The sequence below is a fragment of the Callithrix jacchus genome, chromosome 7 (assembly GCF_049354715.1).
Source record: "Callithrix jacchus isolate 240 chromosome 7, calJac240_pri, whole genome shotgun sequence".
Taxonomy (NCBI): domain Eukaryota; kingdom Metazoa; phylum Chordata; class Mammalia; order Primates; family Cebidae; genus Callithrix; species Callithrix jacchus.
Window position 1 is genome coordinate 62,036,202 of NC_133508.1, and position 18,876 is coordinate 62,055,077.

Here is an 18,876-nt window from a genome sequence, read left to right on the forward strand (position 1 = left end):
GATGGGCTGGAGCCAGTTTCCATAGGCTGAGTGGACTGACTGTTCTCATCTCTTCCCAAGTCCATGTGCAGTGGTGTCACCTTGATAGCTTGAACTCAGCCATGCAGGAAGCATTTGTACCATAGAAATTGCAAATGCTACCAATCAAGGCTTTAGTTTCTTGGAGAGCCAGTTGTTAAATTAATCCTTTACCAGCAAACCACTGATTGGCTTTTTCTATTTTGACTATAAGTTAGTGGTTCTAAAACTTGAGTTTGCATGAGAATCACCTGTGGGGCTTGTTAAACCATGGACTGCTAGGTCCCAGCCCCAGATTTCTAACTGGGTAGGTCTGGGGTGGGGCTGTAAGTAGGGATTGCATTTCTAACAAGTTTCCAGCTGACGCAGGTGTTGTGGAGAACCAATGCTTCCAGAGAACCACAGAACCACAGAATCACAGAATTGGGGATCTAGGCAGCCCACAAGCAGAAGTTAGCCCACAGTGTTACTAACAACCTTGAATTTCTGCCAGTACTTGGGAGAGTACAGGTAAAACTCTAGATTTCGAGCTTCTCTTGAGAAGTCATTGGATCTGGCAACGCAGAGCCTGGGTCCCTGCACTGTGATGGTGGCTGGGAGCTGAAGAACTCCTTTCCTTCACTGGCTTTTTCTTCCTAACCTCCCCTGCCTGTTCTCTACAAGCATGCGAGAGGGACCTTGCTAGGACAAGTCCTCATCTTACAGAAGGGAATTCTCAGGCTCAGAGAGAGGAAAGGTTCTGCTTAGAACTGCAGAGTGACTAAGACAGTGGCAAACACATCCAGTGGAACCCATTACAGAGGCGCCTTGCTTCACACAGGTCATCCCCTCCCCAACCCGAAACAGAATCCTCCTCATCCCAAGCAAGGATGTCTCACCTACTGATATGTGATCCCTATAATCTGGGGCCACGGTTGTCTCTGTATAAGGCATCCAAGAACCGGAAGGAACCCCAGCGTCTCCACGATTTCTCTGAGATGCCTCCAAGTACATCAGCTCCTCATCACCTGCTTCAGCCATTTTTACAGCCAGTTTCCAGTCAAGTGACCTTGGCAGATAACTTCTCCTAAATATCATTTCTTAGAGTCTGAGAATACCTCCGTAGGCGGTTGTGAGAATTCAAGGACATAATGCATATCATGGTTTTTAGCATAATGCCCAACACTTACAAAGCAGCCAATAAACAGTAGTAAATATTATCAGTGAATATGATTATCATCATGCTATCAGTTCATCTCTAGAAATCTATCCCTATATCATGCCCAATTCACTCTTTCATTTTATATAAGCCATGTCCAAAAAATATTCACATAACATCTGGGAGGTAATAGCCAGGGCTCTGGTGTGTCAAACTTACCATTGCCGTCCACTGTCTAGGGGCCACAGGACCTACTTCTGGTCTGGAGGCCCATATTCCCACCTTCTCATCTTACAGTGAGACCTCAGCCAAGGCCCAGCCCTCTCTGGGCTTCAGGGATGGGCTGTACTTAGCATTTTCTTATTAAATCTGCATTAGCTTATTAAATGCAGTAGCATCCCAACAGCCCTGTGAGGGGAGATATTATCATTATCTCCATTTACAAGGGAGAGACTGAGACTAACAAAGGTTAAGAAGCATGCCCAGCTAGTGCGTAGTGGGAGCAGATTCAAGACCAGTCTGACTCCACGGTAAAGTTCTGCAACGTGACCTGAACCACAGATTCCATTGCCTTGGGCCTGTTTGACCTGCTTTGTCTGTCTTTATGGGGTCTCAGATTTCATCTTTGTCCTATACCTAGACTTCCCTATTTGGAAAGAAGAGGCAACCTGGAGAGGTGATAAGTCCATCCAATGTAGGGGCTGGGCAGAATTTCTGAATAAATCAGCCAAGAAATATTCGCTGAAGCCTACTGAGCACCTGGCCCTGAGTGCACATGCCCCAGCTAAGGGCTCTGCGCACATTTCTTCCTGAGTTGGAGGGGGGTGTTAAGGGGATGGGGATAAGCCCAGTGACCCACGCGTTGGCCCAGACAGCCTGATGCATCATCAGCACGATGTAGGTGATCTGTCCAAGCAGACCCGGCAAGCCGAAGGTGTAATGCACGCCACAGCTGTCATGAATCCCCAGTATTTGGTTAAAACACACCTGTGGACAAATGCTGTTATAAGCAGATTGGCAGGCAAGACCCATATTCCCTGCCCATCCCGTTCACACACCCTTGGCATCCAGGACCACAAAGGGGGATGGGCACCAAGGCTCGCCTAAAGAAGCACTTCTCAGACTTGAATGTGCACTCACGTCATCGGGGAGTTTGTTGAAATGAAGACTTGGCTTTAGTGAATGTGGGGTGGGATCTAAGACTGAGCATTTCTAACAAGGTCCCAGGTGATGCCAATGCTGCTGGTCCACGGATCACACTTTGAGTAGCAAGGGTCTAGTGTAGGCACTATTCACAGTTTTGGCTGATAATTCTTTGTGGTGGGGGCTGCCCTGTGCACTGTAGGATGTTTAGCAACATCCCTGGTCTCTACCCACTAGCTGCCAGTAGCAGCCCCTGCCCCACTGTGTAAACCAAGAATACCTCCAGACATTGTTGGATGTCCCCTGGGGGGTAACTGAGACCCACTGGTCTACCCCAAATTTAAGCAATGATAAGACAGCTAGTTAGAAACAAAGCATGAGGCCACAACTCTGGATCCCCCTCAGCCTTCTGCTCCATTACTCAGCCTCCCACACAGCCGTGAGCCAGCAAATGTGGACACAAATGCAAATTCGGTCAGGCTGGTTCCTTCCTTAGGATCTCCATTACTCTTCAGAATAAAAATCCAGGCCAGGCACGGTGGCTCACGCCTGTAATCCCAGCACTTTGGGAGGCTGAGGTGGGCAAACCATCTGAGGTCAGGAGTTTGAGACCAGCTTGGCCAACATGGCGAAATCCTGTCTCTACTAAAAACAAAAAATTAGCTGGGTGTGGTGGCAGATGCCTCTAATCCCAGCTACTAGACAGGCTGAGGCAGGAGAATCACTTGAACCCAGGGAGCGAGGTTGCAGTGAGACGAGATTGCACCACTGCACTCCAGCCTAGGTGACACAGAGAGACTCAGTCTCAAAAAAAAAAAAAAAAAAAGGAATAAAAATCTAGACTCCTCCTCAACTAGCCCATGAAGTGTGCCTGAGCACTTCCCATCTCCCGTCTCTCAGGGCTCTGGGCCCACCATGCTCCTGGGTGGACCCTATGCCTTTAGAATGTCTTTCTGTTTCCTGGTTGGATCATACACTTGTCTTACCAATGAGCTTTTGTACACACTGTTCCTTCTGTCTGGAATACATTTCCTATGACTTTGCCTGGCTAATACTCCTTATCTGTCAACGCTTGGCTGTCAACTGTTTCCTCTGCTCTGGGAAGCATTTCCAGATCCATCCCAGGCTAGCTTAGATGTCCCCCTATAGCAGTCCTCAGGCTGTATTGTGTTTATTTATCCATTTCCCTCACTAAACTACAGCTTAAAAAGCAGGATGAGTGTTAAAACGTATGTATTGAATGAATGAATGAATGAATGAATATATGAATGAATTAGAGAATCATTTTTGAGTAGTCCTGCCAGTGATGAAGTCAAGAAAACAGGCTCAGAGAACATGATTGGCACAAAGCCTGATGATAACTTGTTATGTGTTATTATTATTATTATTATTTTTGAGACAGAGTCTGGCTCTGTTGCCCAGGCTGGAGTGCAGTGGCGAGGTTTCAGCTCATTGCAACCTCTATCTCCCGGGTTCAAGTGATTCTTGCATCTCAGCCTCCCGAGTAGCTGGGATTATAGCCACATGCCACCACACCTGGCTAATTTTTGTATTTTAAGTAGAGACGGTTTCACCATGCTGGCCAGGCTGGTCTTGAACTTCTGACCTCAAGTGATTCACCCACCTCAGTCTCCCAAAGTGTTGATATTATAGACGTGAGCCACCATGCCCAGCCAGTTTTTCCTAATTTCAGATTAAAATGGACTCTCTGAATAGCCACTGTTCATCCAAATCCAGCCTTCAAAAGTCTACTCCTTTTTCCTCCATCAAGTCTTCAAACCCATGAAGATTTGTTGTCCCTAAATATTTCTCTTAGAGAAGCGCATGATAACCAATTGGCTATAATGAAGTATTCTGGAATGATCAGGATTCGTTGAGTATTAAAAAAAGAAAGATCCATCTACTCAGAAGAAGAATTAAACAGTCAGAAGTAGACATGACCTGGACCATCAGCCCAGCACTCCCTCTTCTGGGTGCTCCTCTCACATCATCCATGTGGTTCCCTGGGAACAGCCACAGGTGCATGCTGAGCCCCACCCCAGCCGAAGATGACATTATCCAAGTTGAACCAAAGAGCCCCTTCTCCAGAGAATTTGAGATTGGGACCAAGAGAGTCCACCAGGTTGCTTTCTTGAAGTGAAAGACTACATCCCACCACGTGGAGTGGAAGAGGAGGAAGCAGGTCTATAGAGTAAGAATAAAGCAGATATTCAGGAAAATCAAAGAAAGAAGAAAAACAGGGGCTTCTGGGCTCCCCACAACACTCCAGTCCCTGTTCTTGAGTTCTGTGACACCCCAGTGGCCTTATAACAAATTCTGCCCAATGCCCAAGCACGTTCAAATGGGTTCTGTCACCTGCTCTCCAGCATCCCAACAAATGCACCACCCAGCTGGGGCGGATCCCGTACTAGGCATTGAAGCCAACATGAGAATGCATCAACACCTCCCTAATGCGGCTGTGCATTGCACAGTGGCCCATCAGGTCCCAGCATCCTGCTGGCCTTCAGTCAAAGCAGAAGGGATTAGTTGTCCAGTTTCTTACCGGCAGGCACTTAGCTCCCCCGATGGAGATCAGCCCAGCCACAAGACCCAACACCATGGCAAGCCAAGGAGAAGAGATCAGGTGACATGAGGCACCCACAGCCACACCTCCTGCCAGCACCGCATTGTGCATGTAAGTCTGCAAAGAAATAGCTGTGGGTAAAGGAAGCTAGGCAGAGAGAGAACACCATCTTGCTGCAAGTGACCAGCACCCTGGGAACAAGGCAACTCTGTAACATCCTCCCTGCTTTGATGATCCTGAAACCACACTTCCCTGTGTTGGGGCCACATGCCCTTCATCAATGGACATGACGGGTCAGCTCACTGCTGCCCCTCACGCTCAGGGTGCTGTCACCTTGATTGTGCAGCATTTAGGGAATGAGCTGGAAAGTCCAGGTGCTCAGCATCCTGGCCACCCATCACACTCATTAGGGATGTGTCTCTGAGCACTTGGAAGAATGGGTTTTTGTTTCATTTTATTTTTTAGAGATGGGGTCTTGCTATGTTGCCTGGGGTGGTCTTGAACTCCTGGCCTCAACCCATCTTCCTGTCTTGGCCTCCCAAAATATTGGGATTACAGGTGTGAGTCACTGTGCCTGGCCTAGAAGAATGGGGTTTTGGACGTACCTTCTTCGTAAGGTTATTGTTAGGATTGAGAGTTTCCACATATAAAGCTCTTAGCCCAGTGTCCGACATAGAACATGATTAAATGTCCAGCAGACACAAATTATTGTTATTGTTTTTATTATTATCATTGGCTACTTGGTCCCTATGCCACCCTGTATGACTGGGGCCAGTTCCAATAAGCTGGGCTTTGTTCCTGGGTCATAGCTCTGCTACGTCCTTCACTGCTCCGGAACTAGAATCTTGCCTTGCTCTTATCTAACACCCTCAGCTCTCTCCTGGGATAAGCCTCTGGGTTTCCCTGTGAACACCCAGCACTCTTCCTAGAGCCCCACTGCAGATGCAGACATGGTTCCACTATCTGGCCTGCCCTCTCCCAACCTCTCTTGGCCCTGGGGTGGGGAGAGGCATAAATACGTGTGTTAGACCCTGTTAGACCCAAGTGCTGACACCCACTCCTGCCTCACTCAGTGTCTTAGACTTGCTGTCACCATGAAGCTCATGGTCACTCACTTCCTCATAGCACTGAATTATGCTGTGAAGCTGTCATCTCTGGCCACATTCTTTCCACTCCAGCCCCTCCCACCCCAGCTCTACCACTGGTCTGTCCAGACTTCCTTCCACCACCACTGGCTGGACCCCATGCCCCCATCATCACGAGAATGTGTTTTGTCTCCCCTCTCGCCCATCTCTTTCCACAAGACTCACACATCATCCTCTCACTGTATTAGCAGCAGCTAATGTTTGCCTAGCACTTACTCCCTGCTAAGCACTTCACATGCACCATCTCTTAATCCCCACTTTACAGATGAGGCCGTTGAGACTCAAAATGTTGAAGTGGCTTGACCAGGGTCACATGGCTAGTGTCACATACTTCTCTACTTCTGATTCTGGTGGTTCCTCTCTTGAAATTTCTTGAGGGGAGGAGAGGCTGGCTAATTCTAGGCTAGTCTACTGCTGACTCTTGCTCATGGTGATTGGCTCTAGCAACTAGCAGAAGCGGGGTTCAAACTCAGGTCTGTTTCATGTTAGCACAGATGGATTTAATCTCTCCCCCCAGAGAGCCTTTGACCACTGGACAGTCTCCTGAGTCCCAAGCCCACTGTGACCACTCAGCATTCTTCCTAGAGCTCCACTGCAGATGCAGACATGGCTCTACCACCTGGCATGTCCTTGCCCAACCCCTGCTGGCCCTGGGGTGGGGGGAGCATAAATATGTGTGTTAGTCCTGTTAGACCCAAGTGCTGTCCAAGGGCAGCACCCTCCTCACCATGTTGATCTTCCCTTGGGGATGAGCCAAGGATGACACTGAGATGCTTGTCACTGCGCTGACCACTAGAGCATAGTAGGTGTTGAACACAGCATCCCTCCTTTCGATTGGATTTCTCAGCAGAGCAGAGTTGAAACTTGGCCAGAACATCCATAAGAAGAGGGTTCCTGGGGGCCAGAGAGGGTGGATGACTAGAACCACACTCCTGCTCCAAAGGCCTGAGCCTTGAGGGGTTTTGGATGAGAACCCTAGGGCTGGAGAGTCTCAACCTTGTTACTTAGAGCTAGATGGGTAAGTCACATCTCCCCTCTGAGCTCTCAAGCTGATACCAGCTAACATATTTTACAGACAAGGAAACAAAGGCCAAGAGGGTTGAAATCTACATACCCCATGCCTCTTAAACCTGGTCTGTGATGGTCAAATCTTATTTTTATGTTAATTTATTTATTTTTTCTTTTTAATTGAGATGGAGTCTTGCTCTGTCGCCCAGACTGGAGTGCAGTGGTGTGATCTCAGCTCACTGCAACCTCTGCCACCTGGGTTCAAGAGGTTCTCCTGCCTCAGCCTCCAGAGTAGCTGGGATTACAGGCATGTACCACCATACCCAGCTAATTTTTTTGAATTTTTAGTAGAGACAGGGTTTCACCATGCTGGCCAGGCTGGTCTTGAACTCCTGACTTCAGGTGATCCACCTGCCTCAGCCTCCCAAAGTGCTGGGATTATAGGCATGAGCCACCATGCCTGGCCCAAATGATTATTTAAAAAAAAAATAATGTGCTGCTTTAACTTGGCCCTGCAGCCTGACAGTCCTTTGCCTACTATCAGACTCCCTGCCCGATTTCCTCTAAGCCTCTCCCTGCAGTCCAAGTTCATCATTTTCAAAGTAAAATTTCAAATTACAGCATTATTACTATTCCCACCCTTGTTCCTTCACTCCTGGGCCCTACTTTCTTCACTTGTCCAATTCCCCTCCTTTCAGGTGAAAACAAAGAGATTGGATAAAGTTATTTAAACTCACACATAATGAGTCTCTCCTCTCTAGTGGATATTAATGAAGAGAGGTCCCTAAAAGGAAATGCTTGATTCAGAGGTATGAATTTAACCAATACTACTTGAATAAGTGAATCACAATGGAAGGGCTTCAGACACCCAGGGGAAGCTGGTAAGGAGAGAAATTTTTCAGCCAGAGCCTTTCTGAGCCATTCTGCTCAGCCCAAGTATGAGAACACTCATTCTACCTTGTCCTTACCCAGCATGGCAGACAAACTGGGGCATGTTGCTGTCCGTTCTTTTTCCTCCGTTCCTTTGGGTAGAGGCTTTGGCAGGCACCAGGCCACAGTCAGCCCAAAATAGGCTGCAAACACGTGGATGCACATCATGTTGGTGTGGTCCTCTGCCTGCAAGAAAACCCAGCAGGAGCAAGTGTCAGCATCCTTTTCCCACGGGCAAGCCCTGACAGTCCTTGGAGAAAGTTCAGAGCTTCACTTAAGGGGTGTGACTTGAAGTCATGAGACTGTGGTTCAGACCTTACCCAGCCCAAGTCAGCAGGCTTTTCTCCTTCAGAGGAGCCCTATGAGTTGCCATGTATTTATTCCAGGGATATCGCTGGCTGGCCTTTATCAGCCGCCCTCTTTATCAGTACCTCTTTCTTTTTTCTTTTCTTTTTCTGAGATGGAGTTTTGCTCCGTGGCTGGAGTGCAATGGTGCAATCTCGACTCGCTGCAACCTCTTCCTCCTAAGTTCATGTGATTCTCCTGCCTCAGCCTCCAAGTAGCTGGGATTACAGGCACACGCCACCATGCCAGGCTACTTTTGTATTTTTAGTAGAGATAAGGTTTCACCATGTTGGCCAGGATGGTCTCAAACTCCTGACCTCAGGTCATCCACCCACCTTGGCCTCCCAAAGTGTTGGGATTATAGGCATGAGCCACGGCACTTGGCCTTTTTTTGAGACAGAGTCTCACTCCATTGCCCAGGCTGGAATGCAGTGGTGTAGTCACAGCTCATTGTAGCCTCCAACTCCCAGGCTCAAGAGATCTTCCTGCCTCAGCATCCTGAGTAGCTGGGACTACAGGCATACACAATCATGCCTGGCCAATTTTTAAATTTTGTGTGAAGATGGACTCTCCATATGTTGCCCAGGCAGGTTTTGAACTCCTGGGCTCAAGAGAACCTTTTCTCCCAAAGTGGTGGGATTTCAGGCGTGAGCCACCATATCCGGCATATCAGTAGCTCTTATATGCTTTTGACCAAGGTTCACTTAGGTGTGGCAAAAACCCACATGGACAGGCAACTTACTGATTCCTCCTCAGTGGAATTTTAACTCTGCAGGGAGTGATGAGTGATACACACTTTGCAACATGAAGTGGCCAGATTTCTTATAATACCAAACTAAAGTCTTCAGTAAATTCTAGATATGCTCTAATTTTGCATCATGACTATCACATTTTAGTAATCCTTAATAACTTCCTTAGTGGCCTACTGGTGAAGGCTGTCAGCTGTGTCTTCTAAAATTACCCACAATTGGCAGAATTTTTACCACCATTTCACTCACCTCATCTTGGTTTAACCCACCAACACCACTACCTCAAATTGTTACAATAACCTCCTAATTGGTCTCCCCATTTCCACCCTTGTCTCCCTGCAGACTGTTCTCCACACAGCAGGCAGAGTGATCCTGTTAAAATGCAAGTCAGGCTGGGCGCAGTGGTTCAAGCCTGTAATCCCAGTACTTTGGGAGGCTGAGGTGGGCAGATCACCTGAGGTCAGGAGTTCGAGACCAGCCTTTATTTCTACTAAAAATATAAAAATTAGCCGGGTGTGGTGGTATGCACTTGTAATCCCATCTGCCTGGGAGACGAAGGCAGGAGAATCATTGGAACCTGGGAGGTGGAGGCTGCAGTGGGTCAGGATCACACCACTGCACTCCAACCTGGACAAAAGAGTGAGACTCCATGTTAAATAAATAAATGAAATAAAATACAAGTTAGATCATGTCACTGCTCTGCTCAGAAGCCTCCAGCGGCTCCCATCTCACTCAAAATCAAGGTCCATGTTCTTGCCATGACCCTGCGGGATCCACTCTGGCCTGTCCTCTCTGGTGTCACCTCCTATTCCACTCTCCACTTGCTCTTCTCTTGTCCTCAAACCCATTAGCATTTCCTTCTTGGGGTCATTCAGCTGCCTGAAATGCTGACCCCCAGCCAGGGTATAACGACGGCAGGGTGGAGAGAGTAGTCCATCCTGGTACAAGCAATCAGGGTTGCCTTGTCTGCAGAGGATGTCTAACAAGTCTGAAGCCAACTGTAAAGTCTGTCTGCTTTTTATTTATTTTTACTTATTTGTTTATTTATTTTCAAGATGGAGTCCGCTCTGTCACCCCAGTTGGAGTGCAGTGGAGCGATCTCGGCTCCCTGCAACCTCCGCCCCAGGGGTTCAAGCAATTCTCCTGCCTCAGCCTCCTGAGTAGATGGGATTATAGGTGCCTGCCACCATGCCCAGCTAATTTTTATATTTTTAGTACAGACGGGGTTTCACCATGTTCCCCAGGCTAGTCTCTAACTCCTGACCTCAAGTGATCTGTCCACTTTGGCCTCCCAAGTGCCAGGATTACAGGCGTGAGCCACCACACCCAGCCTATTTTTTATTTTCACCATGTGCTGACAATTGTAAACAGCGTGGGTGATGAAACGGCCCTCCCAGCACCCTGCCATTGGTCTGCTGCTGTTCTCAGATACTGATGAGGCTGTGCACTCGCTACTTTCAGGTCTGTACTCAACAATCACTCCCTTGATGAGATGAAGCTGCCCCTGGCTACCCTCTCTATCAGTCATCCCCTCTCCCCAACTTTTCCTGTTTCTTTTCTCCATTTTATTTTTCTCTGTGGTACTTACCATTCTCTAACATGCTATACCTTTTGCCTATTTTATTGCTTATTGGCAGTTTTTCCTTCTGGAATAGACGTTCCATGAGAGTTGTATTTTTCCACTGCCACAAGAGAGCCTGGTACATCACAAGTACCAAATAAATATTTGTGAAGTGAACAAATGGTGGCAAAAAGCCCTCAGTAACACAAAAAGAGGACAGTCTAGGCAATTCCCTGATAAGAACTGAAAAGAGGGCTTATGTTTTTAATCTCTTTGAGCTCCACCAGGAAGGAGTTCAGGGACAACACTTGGGGACTGTTGGCTTGGTGTATTCATTTCTTGGGCTGCCTGCACTGAAATGACTCTGGTCCTTGGCTCGGGTTCCCCCAAGCCGTCCTACTGAAGAAACCCAGGCTGAATGGAAGTCTTGAGGAAAATGAACACTCAAAATCAGTGCTAAGCCTCCTCTAGACAAGCTAAACTAACACATCAAAGCCGCAGAGAAGAGAGGAGATGATGTTATATCAACTCAGTCTTTCAAAGCAATTGTTATGAAGACTGCAACAAAGCAGGAAGAGGTTTGGACTCACAAGGAGTGTTCTGCCTCTGAAATTTACCCTTTTTCTTGACAGCCATGTTTTTACTGTGTGAACCATCTCCCGTGCCATCTGGTTGGACCAGAGTGGAAAAATGACCCAGGGGACTGATCAGATTCTCTCTCCCTGGACTAAAGAATTGAGACTAACTAAGAGAAGAGTTGTTTTCTGCAGGATCTGGGACATAGAAAAGCAGGAACAAGTGGTGGGTGGGTGGTGGAGGGGACATGTTTTTCGCTAAAGAGAAAGCTGGTGTACAGAGACATTAGTTGTACAGAGAGAAATGGAGCTAAAAGATGGAGGGCATGGACTACCTGGGATCTTAGTGGCTTCTCACAGCCAGTTCCAGTGCCCTCTTGAGTCTGGCAGCACCTCCTGCCCTTGGAGGTTCTTTTTTGTTTGTTTGTTTTTTAAAAATTTCCACACTACATAGATGTACCTTGGTGGTTCTTATACTGAATTCTCTTCATTCTGCCTAAGAAAGCTCTGGGCATTTTCTTCCTGGGAATCAGGAAGTTGTCATTAATCCTTATATTAAGCAGAGAGAAAAAGCAGAAAATGGAAGTGTGCAAATTGGAATCCAGGAGCCCATAGTGATATAAATAAATACATAGATGAGTGAATGAACAGAGAAGTGAAAGCTTTTCCTTACAGAAGAATACCAACTTCTGAAGGGAAGATGGAATTAGAAAGCTAATATTGGCAATTATTATAGTACTAATTTATTCAGGGAAGAATAAAGGTGAAAGTTGGATGATAAACAGGATTTCTGTAGGAAATTATCTCCTCACAAGATGTTTATTAATTACAAAGGGGAAAATAGTAACTTTGCAGTGGAAGATCCTGAACCCAATGATCACAGTTAACACACCTAGTAAATGGGGCAAATTGACAGCATGTCTTCTGATACCATATACTAAGAAGGACGCACATGACTCTTGTGGAACTCCTGCCAGAAATGCATACGCACAATCTAATCATGAGGAAAAGCAGACAAACCCACATTCTACAAAATAACTGGCTCAAAACTTCAAAACATCTCAAGGTCATGAAAGATAAAGAAAGATGAAGAAACTGTTCCAGATTGATGGAGTTTAATAAGACATGAGAACTAAATGCAAGATGTAATCCCGGACTACAATATATATATATTTTTTTCTAGAAAGAATATTATTGAGACAATTGGTGAAATTTGAATAAGGTAATCATAATGTATCAATGTCAATTTCTCATTTTTGTTAACTGAACAGTGGCTATGTTAAGAGAATGTCCCCATGTCTAGAAAATTGTGTTAGTTTGCTTTCACACTGCTATAAAGATGCTTCCTGAGGTTGGGTAATTTATAAACAGAAGAGGCTTAATTGACTCACAGTTGCGCATGGCTGGAGAAGCCTCAGGAAACTTACAATCATGGTGGCAGGTGAGAGAGAGAGAGAGAGAGAGAAAGTGCCACACTTTCAAACCATCAGCTTTCCTGAAAATCCACCATCACAAGAACAGCATGGGGGAAACCACTCTTATGATACAATCACCTCCTACAAGGTCCCACCCTCAACATGGGGAAATTATAATTCAAGATGAGATTTGGGTGAGGATAAAGAGCCAAACCATATCAGAAACATACACTGAGGCCAAATAGTGGCTCATGCCTGTAATCCTAGCACTTTGGGAGGCCGAGGTAGGTGGTTCACCTGAGGCCAGGAGCTTGAGACCAGCCTGGCCAATATGGTGAAACCCTGTCTCTACTAATGATGCAAAAATTAGCTGGGTGTGGCAGACACATGTCTGTAATCCCAGCTACTTGGGAGGCTGAGGCACAAGAATTGGTTGAATCCAGGAGGCAGAGGTTGCCAGGAGCGGAGATCCACCACTGCACTCCAGCCTGGGTGATGGAGCAAGACTCTGTCTCAAAAAAAAAAAAAAGGAAAAAGAAATATATATTGAAGGATTTAGGGGTTAAAGTCACATACACGGATGAAGAAAATCAAAAATTAATAAATAGAAACATCCAGCCTGGGCATGGTGGCTCACGCCTGTAATCCTAGCATTTTGGGAGGCCGAGGTGGGTGGATCACCTGAGGTCAGGTGTTGAAGACCAGCCTGGCCAACATGGTGAAGCCCCGTCTCTACTGAAAATACAAAAATTAGCTGGGTATGGTGTTGCACACCTGTAATCCCAGCTACTCGGGAAGCTGAGGCAGAAGAATCACTTGAACCCAGGAGGCAGAGTTTGCAGTGAGCTGAGATAGCACCATTGCACTCCGGTCTGGGTGACAAGAGTGAAACTCTGTCTCAAAAATAACTTCCCATATTCCCTCCTAGACCACTGTTCTTTTTTCCTCCCCAGACATCCCCAGCTCCCTTGAAGAAGATGCCATCACACTCTCCCTTCCTTGCTGCAGGCTCACCCTCCTGGCTGCCTCTTGGTCGCTTGATGTCAGCTCCTGCCCTTCAGCCTTTCTCTCCATCACTCTTCCCAGACATGATCTTAGCCCACCCAACACCTTCCCCTCTCGGTTCCTTGACCGTTCGTCTATCTTTCCCTGCGTTACACTTCTGCCACCCACTGTCAAGCCTTAGACCTTGTCATTACCAGTAACTGTGTTGCCTCCAGAGCCTGATCACCACCACCACCACCTCCTATCTGTCTGACTCACTCCTTTAATCACCTCTTTTCAACAATTCCAACCAACGGAACCTGAGGACAATGGTGATGGTGAAAATAACAGCACTGCCATGTTTACCCCATGCTAGGCACTGTTCTTAGCACCTTAGATACATTCACTTGTTCAAGCCTCACGACAGCCCTAGGAAGTAGCATCATTCTTATCCCCATTCTACAGCTAGGATAACCGAGGCACAGAGAGTTCAACTAAGGGGCCCAAATGGACTCAGCTAGTGTGGGTGAGCTGAGATTTGTACCCAGGCTGCCTGGCTGGGCTCCCCAATGTCACTCTCACTCCTTTCTTAACCAGTTCCGTTTTATTAATAGTGGGCCACCATTATACTTCCTCCTTTGCAAACAGACCCATCTCTGGTCTCCCTTGGGCTTTAGGCTCACTTTGGGCAGTAGCCCAGGCTGGGCATATTCAACTCTGCTTCTTGCACACCTGCCTGGAGCAGCAGCACACAGCCCTTGTCACTGATGCACTTTCCACTGACTACAAGCCCTAGGAGCCCTGGTGTCAGCCTGCAGTCCCGCTGCACCCCTCCAGTCCTCTCACTCTCTTCCACTCCCACAGATGACCATACCACACCTTCTCTCTCCACAAGCCCCATCTCTCCTTTCCATCCTCACACGAGGCTGATGATGGTGCCTCTTGTTTCTCTGAGAAAATACAACTAGTTAGTAAGGGATTTTCTCCCTGCAGGAGACTGAACCTGTTATACTCACCACCAAATCTGCTGGCCTATCCACAGTCCCTGCCGTTTCTCTTGTAAAGATGAACTGTCCCTGCATCAGCCTAAAGCCATCAGTGCTCAAAATCCCACTCCCGCTTTCCAATTCAAAGGCTTGACTCTTGCAATTCATGTCTCTTGTATCATCAGATTTTTCCCCTCTCTACCTGATTATTCTTACTGGCATATAAATATCATCCACCTGAAGTAAACAAACAAAATCTCCCTTGAGATTCTGCCCTCCTGCTTCTCCATTTCTGGTCCCCTTTATAGCAGTCCTTGGCAGGGCTACCCCCGGACGCTGTCTCCACTTTCTCATCTCCTGCTCTTGAACCAGTCAAGCCAGGCTCTTGCCTTCATCCTCCTTTAAAACCATGCATGTCAAGGTCTCCTTGCCAAAGCCAATGGCCACTTCTCAGCCCCCATCCTACTTGACTTCTCAGCAGACTTCAACCTACCTCAGGCCCTCTCTTTCCTTGCCTTCCAGGACCTCACCATCTCCTGGGCTTTTCCTCCTGCCTCTCCAAGCAAGAGTTCTGTCTCCTTTGCTGGCTTTTCCACATGTGCCCCCTCTAAAATGCGGGGTGCACTAGGATTCAGTCCTTAGACTTCTTCACATCTCTCTTTATCCTCACTCCCGAGTGATCTCCTTGGGTCTCGTGGCTTTAAATATCATCTATATTCTAACAACTCCCAAATTTCAAGACTTGTACATTTCCATTCAGTGTCTCCACTGGGATGTTTCATACACATCTCTAGTCCCCCACTTTAACCCTAATGCTACCACATTCGACACTGAACTCTGAGTTTTCCCTCCCAGATCTATCTCACTCCAATGTTCCCCATCTCAGTAAATGGCTTCAGCAGCCGCTCAGTTGTGCCAGATCAGAATCTTGAAGTCATCTTACCCTCTCCCACTCCATGTGCAGTCCATCAGCAAATCTTGTCAATTCTGCTATTAAAATACAGTCAGGGTCCAACCACTTTCCCACCACTCTCATAGCTCCTGTCCTAGTCTGAATCTGGATTATGGCAATAGCTGCTGCTCTGGTCTCCACCTGCTTCCCCACTTGCCTCTTCAGTCTTTTCCGAACCCAGAAGCCAGAGTGATTATCTCAAAACATAAGTCAGATCATAGCTCTCCCCTGCCCAACACTCCCTAGTGCTCCCTGTATTTCTCAGAGTAAAATCTAAAGTCCTATGGGACACTGAGGCAAGCAAAGGGGCTTCATGCCTTTTTTTTGTAAATGTGCATCATCGTATGTGATTAATTCAATTACTCCCTCAAACCCTATGTGGTAGTACTGTAACCCACATATTATAGATGAAGAAACTGAAGCTCTAAAGGTTAAATTGCCCATAGTCACACAGGGATTTATGGCAGAGCTGAGATGCAAACCCCAGCCTTTGACTCCAAGTCCAGTGCTCTTTCTTCTCAGCCAGACTGGAACTCTGGGTTCTCGCTTGTGTTCTGCCACTATCTTGCTATGCAATCTTGGGCAGTCCCTTCCCCTCTCAAGGCATCAGCCTTCTCACCTGTGAGATGGGAACATTGGCTATGTCATCACTCAGGGGAAGGGTTACAGCAGAGGAGCTGGGAGAGCAATTTGATTGGCCACCTTCATAGCTGCCTTCAGACTTAGACTTCTGATAGTCTCTCCCAATGAGATTACATGTGCAGTTACCGAAACACACTGACTGAAAGATGCTGCTGGCCGTACAAACTTGCTGGAACCACTGCTGATGAGGCTCTGAAAATTAATTCTTTTTATACAACCATGGTTATATCATGAATGGTACGATCCTACAGGATTATACTGTAGTAGTTAAAGGCAATGGTTTGTTGTGTTTAAGCATTTGCATAGATCATACTTTTGTAACTCCATTTAGGCATCTATCTGTCTATCTGCCTATTTATTTAGAGATGAGGTCTTGTTATATTGCCCAGATTGGTCTCCAACTCCTGGGCTCAAGCAGTCCTTCCAACTCACACCTCAGCCTTCTGAGTAGCTGGCTCTACAGGTGTGTGCCACCACACCTGGATAACTAGAAAACAAATCTTTTTTAGAGATGAAGGTCTTGTTATGATGCCCAGGCTGGTCTCAAACTCCTGGTCTCAAGTAGATCCTCCCTCTTCAGCCTCCCAAGTAGCTGAGATTACAAGTCTTCTTTTTTAAAACCCTGGAAACCCCACCAAATGGGCTTTTAGCCCCTCTTCTTCCAGGTCCCCTCCTCCTAGCACCGTGACTCACACTGAAGACATTTCTGCTGACCATCCTCAGGGTGACAAAGGCTGTCAGCTCCACCAGCACCATCACCACCAACTGCACCAAGTTGACCTTCCCCAGGACAGCACCCGCTGAGATCAGCACCGACATAGCGCTCATGGTGGCCAGCCGAATACTGCGGGAGAGAGGGAAAGCCAGGATGACTGAGAAGGAAGGATGCCTCTCCTTTAATCATTCATTCATTCATTCATTCACTCATTCATTCATTCATTCAACAAACACTATTGGGCACCTACTTTCTGTGGGAGTAGAAGACAAGATTTCTACCCACCTGGAGGCTGATGCTGCAGATCGGAGTGACCATCTTTTCCCCCATCAAGGTGACCTCTGAACCCTGAGTCCTGTGGTCTGGCAGATGACTTAACCACTCTGTAACTCAACTCCTTCACCTATGAGGCATTGATCTACACACACTCATCCAACTGAGGATGATCAGGGTGACTGTTCCCTCAGGGCCTCCTTTGGGGATCTGATAACTGGGATTCTGCCGAGTCTTCTTTTTGGCCATCATCACTCAGATGCTCAACAGAGGGCACTCTTCCTCCGCGGGCCTGCCCACATCCAGTCACCCCATCTTCATCCAGGGCCGCTGTCCTTTCTCTCCCTCTCCATGGCAGTGGAAAGAAACTGGATTTGGAAGTAGGACAAGCCTGGTTTCCAGTCCCTGCCTTATCACTGGAGCAGCAATTTCATCTCATTGAGCCTGTTTCTCCTTCTGCAAATTAGGAATGATGATCAAATGTATCCCATGTTGGTGCCCTGGAGGTTCGGAGGAGTATCAGTGTGTCTAGCACCAAGACTGGCACAAAGAACCAACTCCTGAAAAGAAGCTAGCCTTATCAACACTATTACAACTCCTTCCTTCCCTCAACCAATGAGCATGCTCAGGAGGAGAAAATGATTTTTGTCTTCAAGGTACTTATGACAAAAAAAAAAAACAACAGGTACTTATGATCCAGACAGGCTACACCATGAGCCTGTCAACTAAGAATATGATATCAAAAGTTTAGTGGGGTTCACTGGAAGGAGAGGGTGATGCTGACTGGATTCATGAGGGAGGACTTCCTGAAGGAAGTGGTACTGAGCTGGACAATCCATGGACATACAGTTTCCCCTGAGCACCTTGCTCTGAGACTCCCACCTCCCTTTGGGAGTTGATGATGATGCTACAGCCACAGCAACAGTGGTGATAACGATTTATTATAAGAGCATTTTGTAAAACAGGCTTGTAACAGCATCACCTCTTTTAAATTTTAACCCCATAAGTCCAGGCGCAGTGGCTCATGCCTGTATTCCCAGCACTTTGAGAGGCCAAGGCAGGCAGATCACCTGAGGCCAGGGTTTCAAGACCGGCCTGGCCAACAGGGTGAAACCCTGTCTCTACTAAAAATATAAAAATTACCCAGGTGTGGTGGCGCGTGCTTGTAATCCAGCCACTCTTGAGGTTGAGGCATGACACTCACTTAACCCGGGAGGCAAAGGTTACAGTAAGCTGAGATCGTGCCACTGCACTCCAGCCTGGGTGACAGAGTAAGACTCCATCTGAAAAAATAAATTTAACCCTCTGAGTGACCCTCTGTAAAATGCTGCTAGGTTACCATTCAGTATCACCATTTTACAGAAAGTCACGCATACAATTAAAATGGACTTTTTGGAAACAGTCATGCCAGCTGATCACAAATGTGAGGTTCAAACCCAGCTGGCCTGGATCCAAAGCCTGTGTGCTCTGAAAGCTGAACTCAGCTTCCCCAGTGTTTGCTGCAGACTACGTCTGCTTAAGCTTCAAGGTCTTTAGGGGAAGTTCAGAATAGGGCGAAGGGCACGGGGAAGGAGTCTCACAGGGACCAGGAATTTAGAATAAGGGGTTACTCAATGTTCCATCATGCCTGGACAGAATATGCCTTTTAAGCGGGTGTTTATTTCACTGACAAAGGCTTAGTTCAGGAGCATGTGTGCGAGGGTGGTATTTCATTCCTTAAGGGCCAGTTTGTGC

General features: G+C 47.1%; 1 protein-coding gene and 1 pseudogene across 7 annotated transcripts in view; one reads left to right on the forward strand and one right to left on the reverse strand.

The window, feature by feature from the left end:
• RHCE (Rh blood group CcEe antigens) overlaps positions 1-18,876 on the reverse strand; it is a 68,030-nt gene that overhangs the window by 23,532 nt on the left and 25,622 nt on the right. For 3 of the 7 annotated variants that reach the window (XM_017974420.4, XM_035308180.3, XM_003733373.6), the window contains 5 exons: positions 16,848-16,998; positions 7,984-8,131; positions 6,735-6,901; positions 4,842-4,979; positions 2,016-2,143 (listed from right to left, as the gene is read on the reverse strand). In XM_017974420.4, the coding sequence (XP_017829909.1) occupies positions 2,016-2,143; positions 4,842-4,979; positions 6,735-6,901; positions 7,984-8,131; positions 16,848-16,998 (732 nt within the window). Of the gene's footprint in view, positions 1-2,015; positions 2,144-4,841; positions 4,980-6,734; positions 6,902-7,983; positions 8,132-16,847; positions 16,999-17,154; positions 18,426-18,876 lie in introns of those variants that run through there. The other 4 variants (XM_009000657.5, XM_009000660.5, XM_009000658.4 and 1 more) reach the window with 3 other exon arrangements.
• Positions 10,419-15,449, forward strand: LOC144577118 (uncharacterized; annotated as a pseudogene).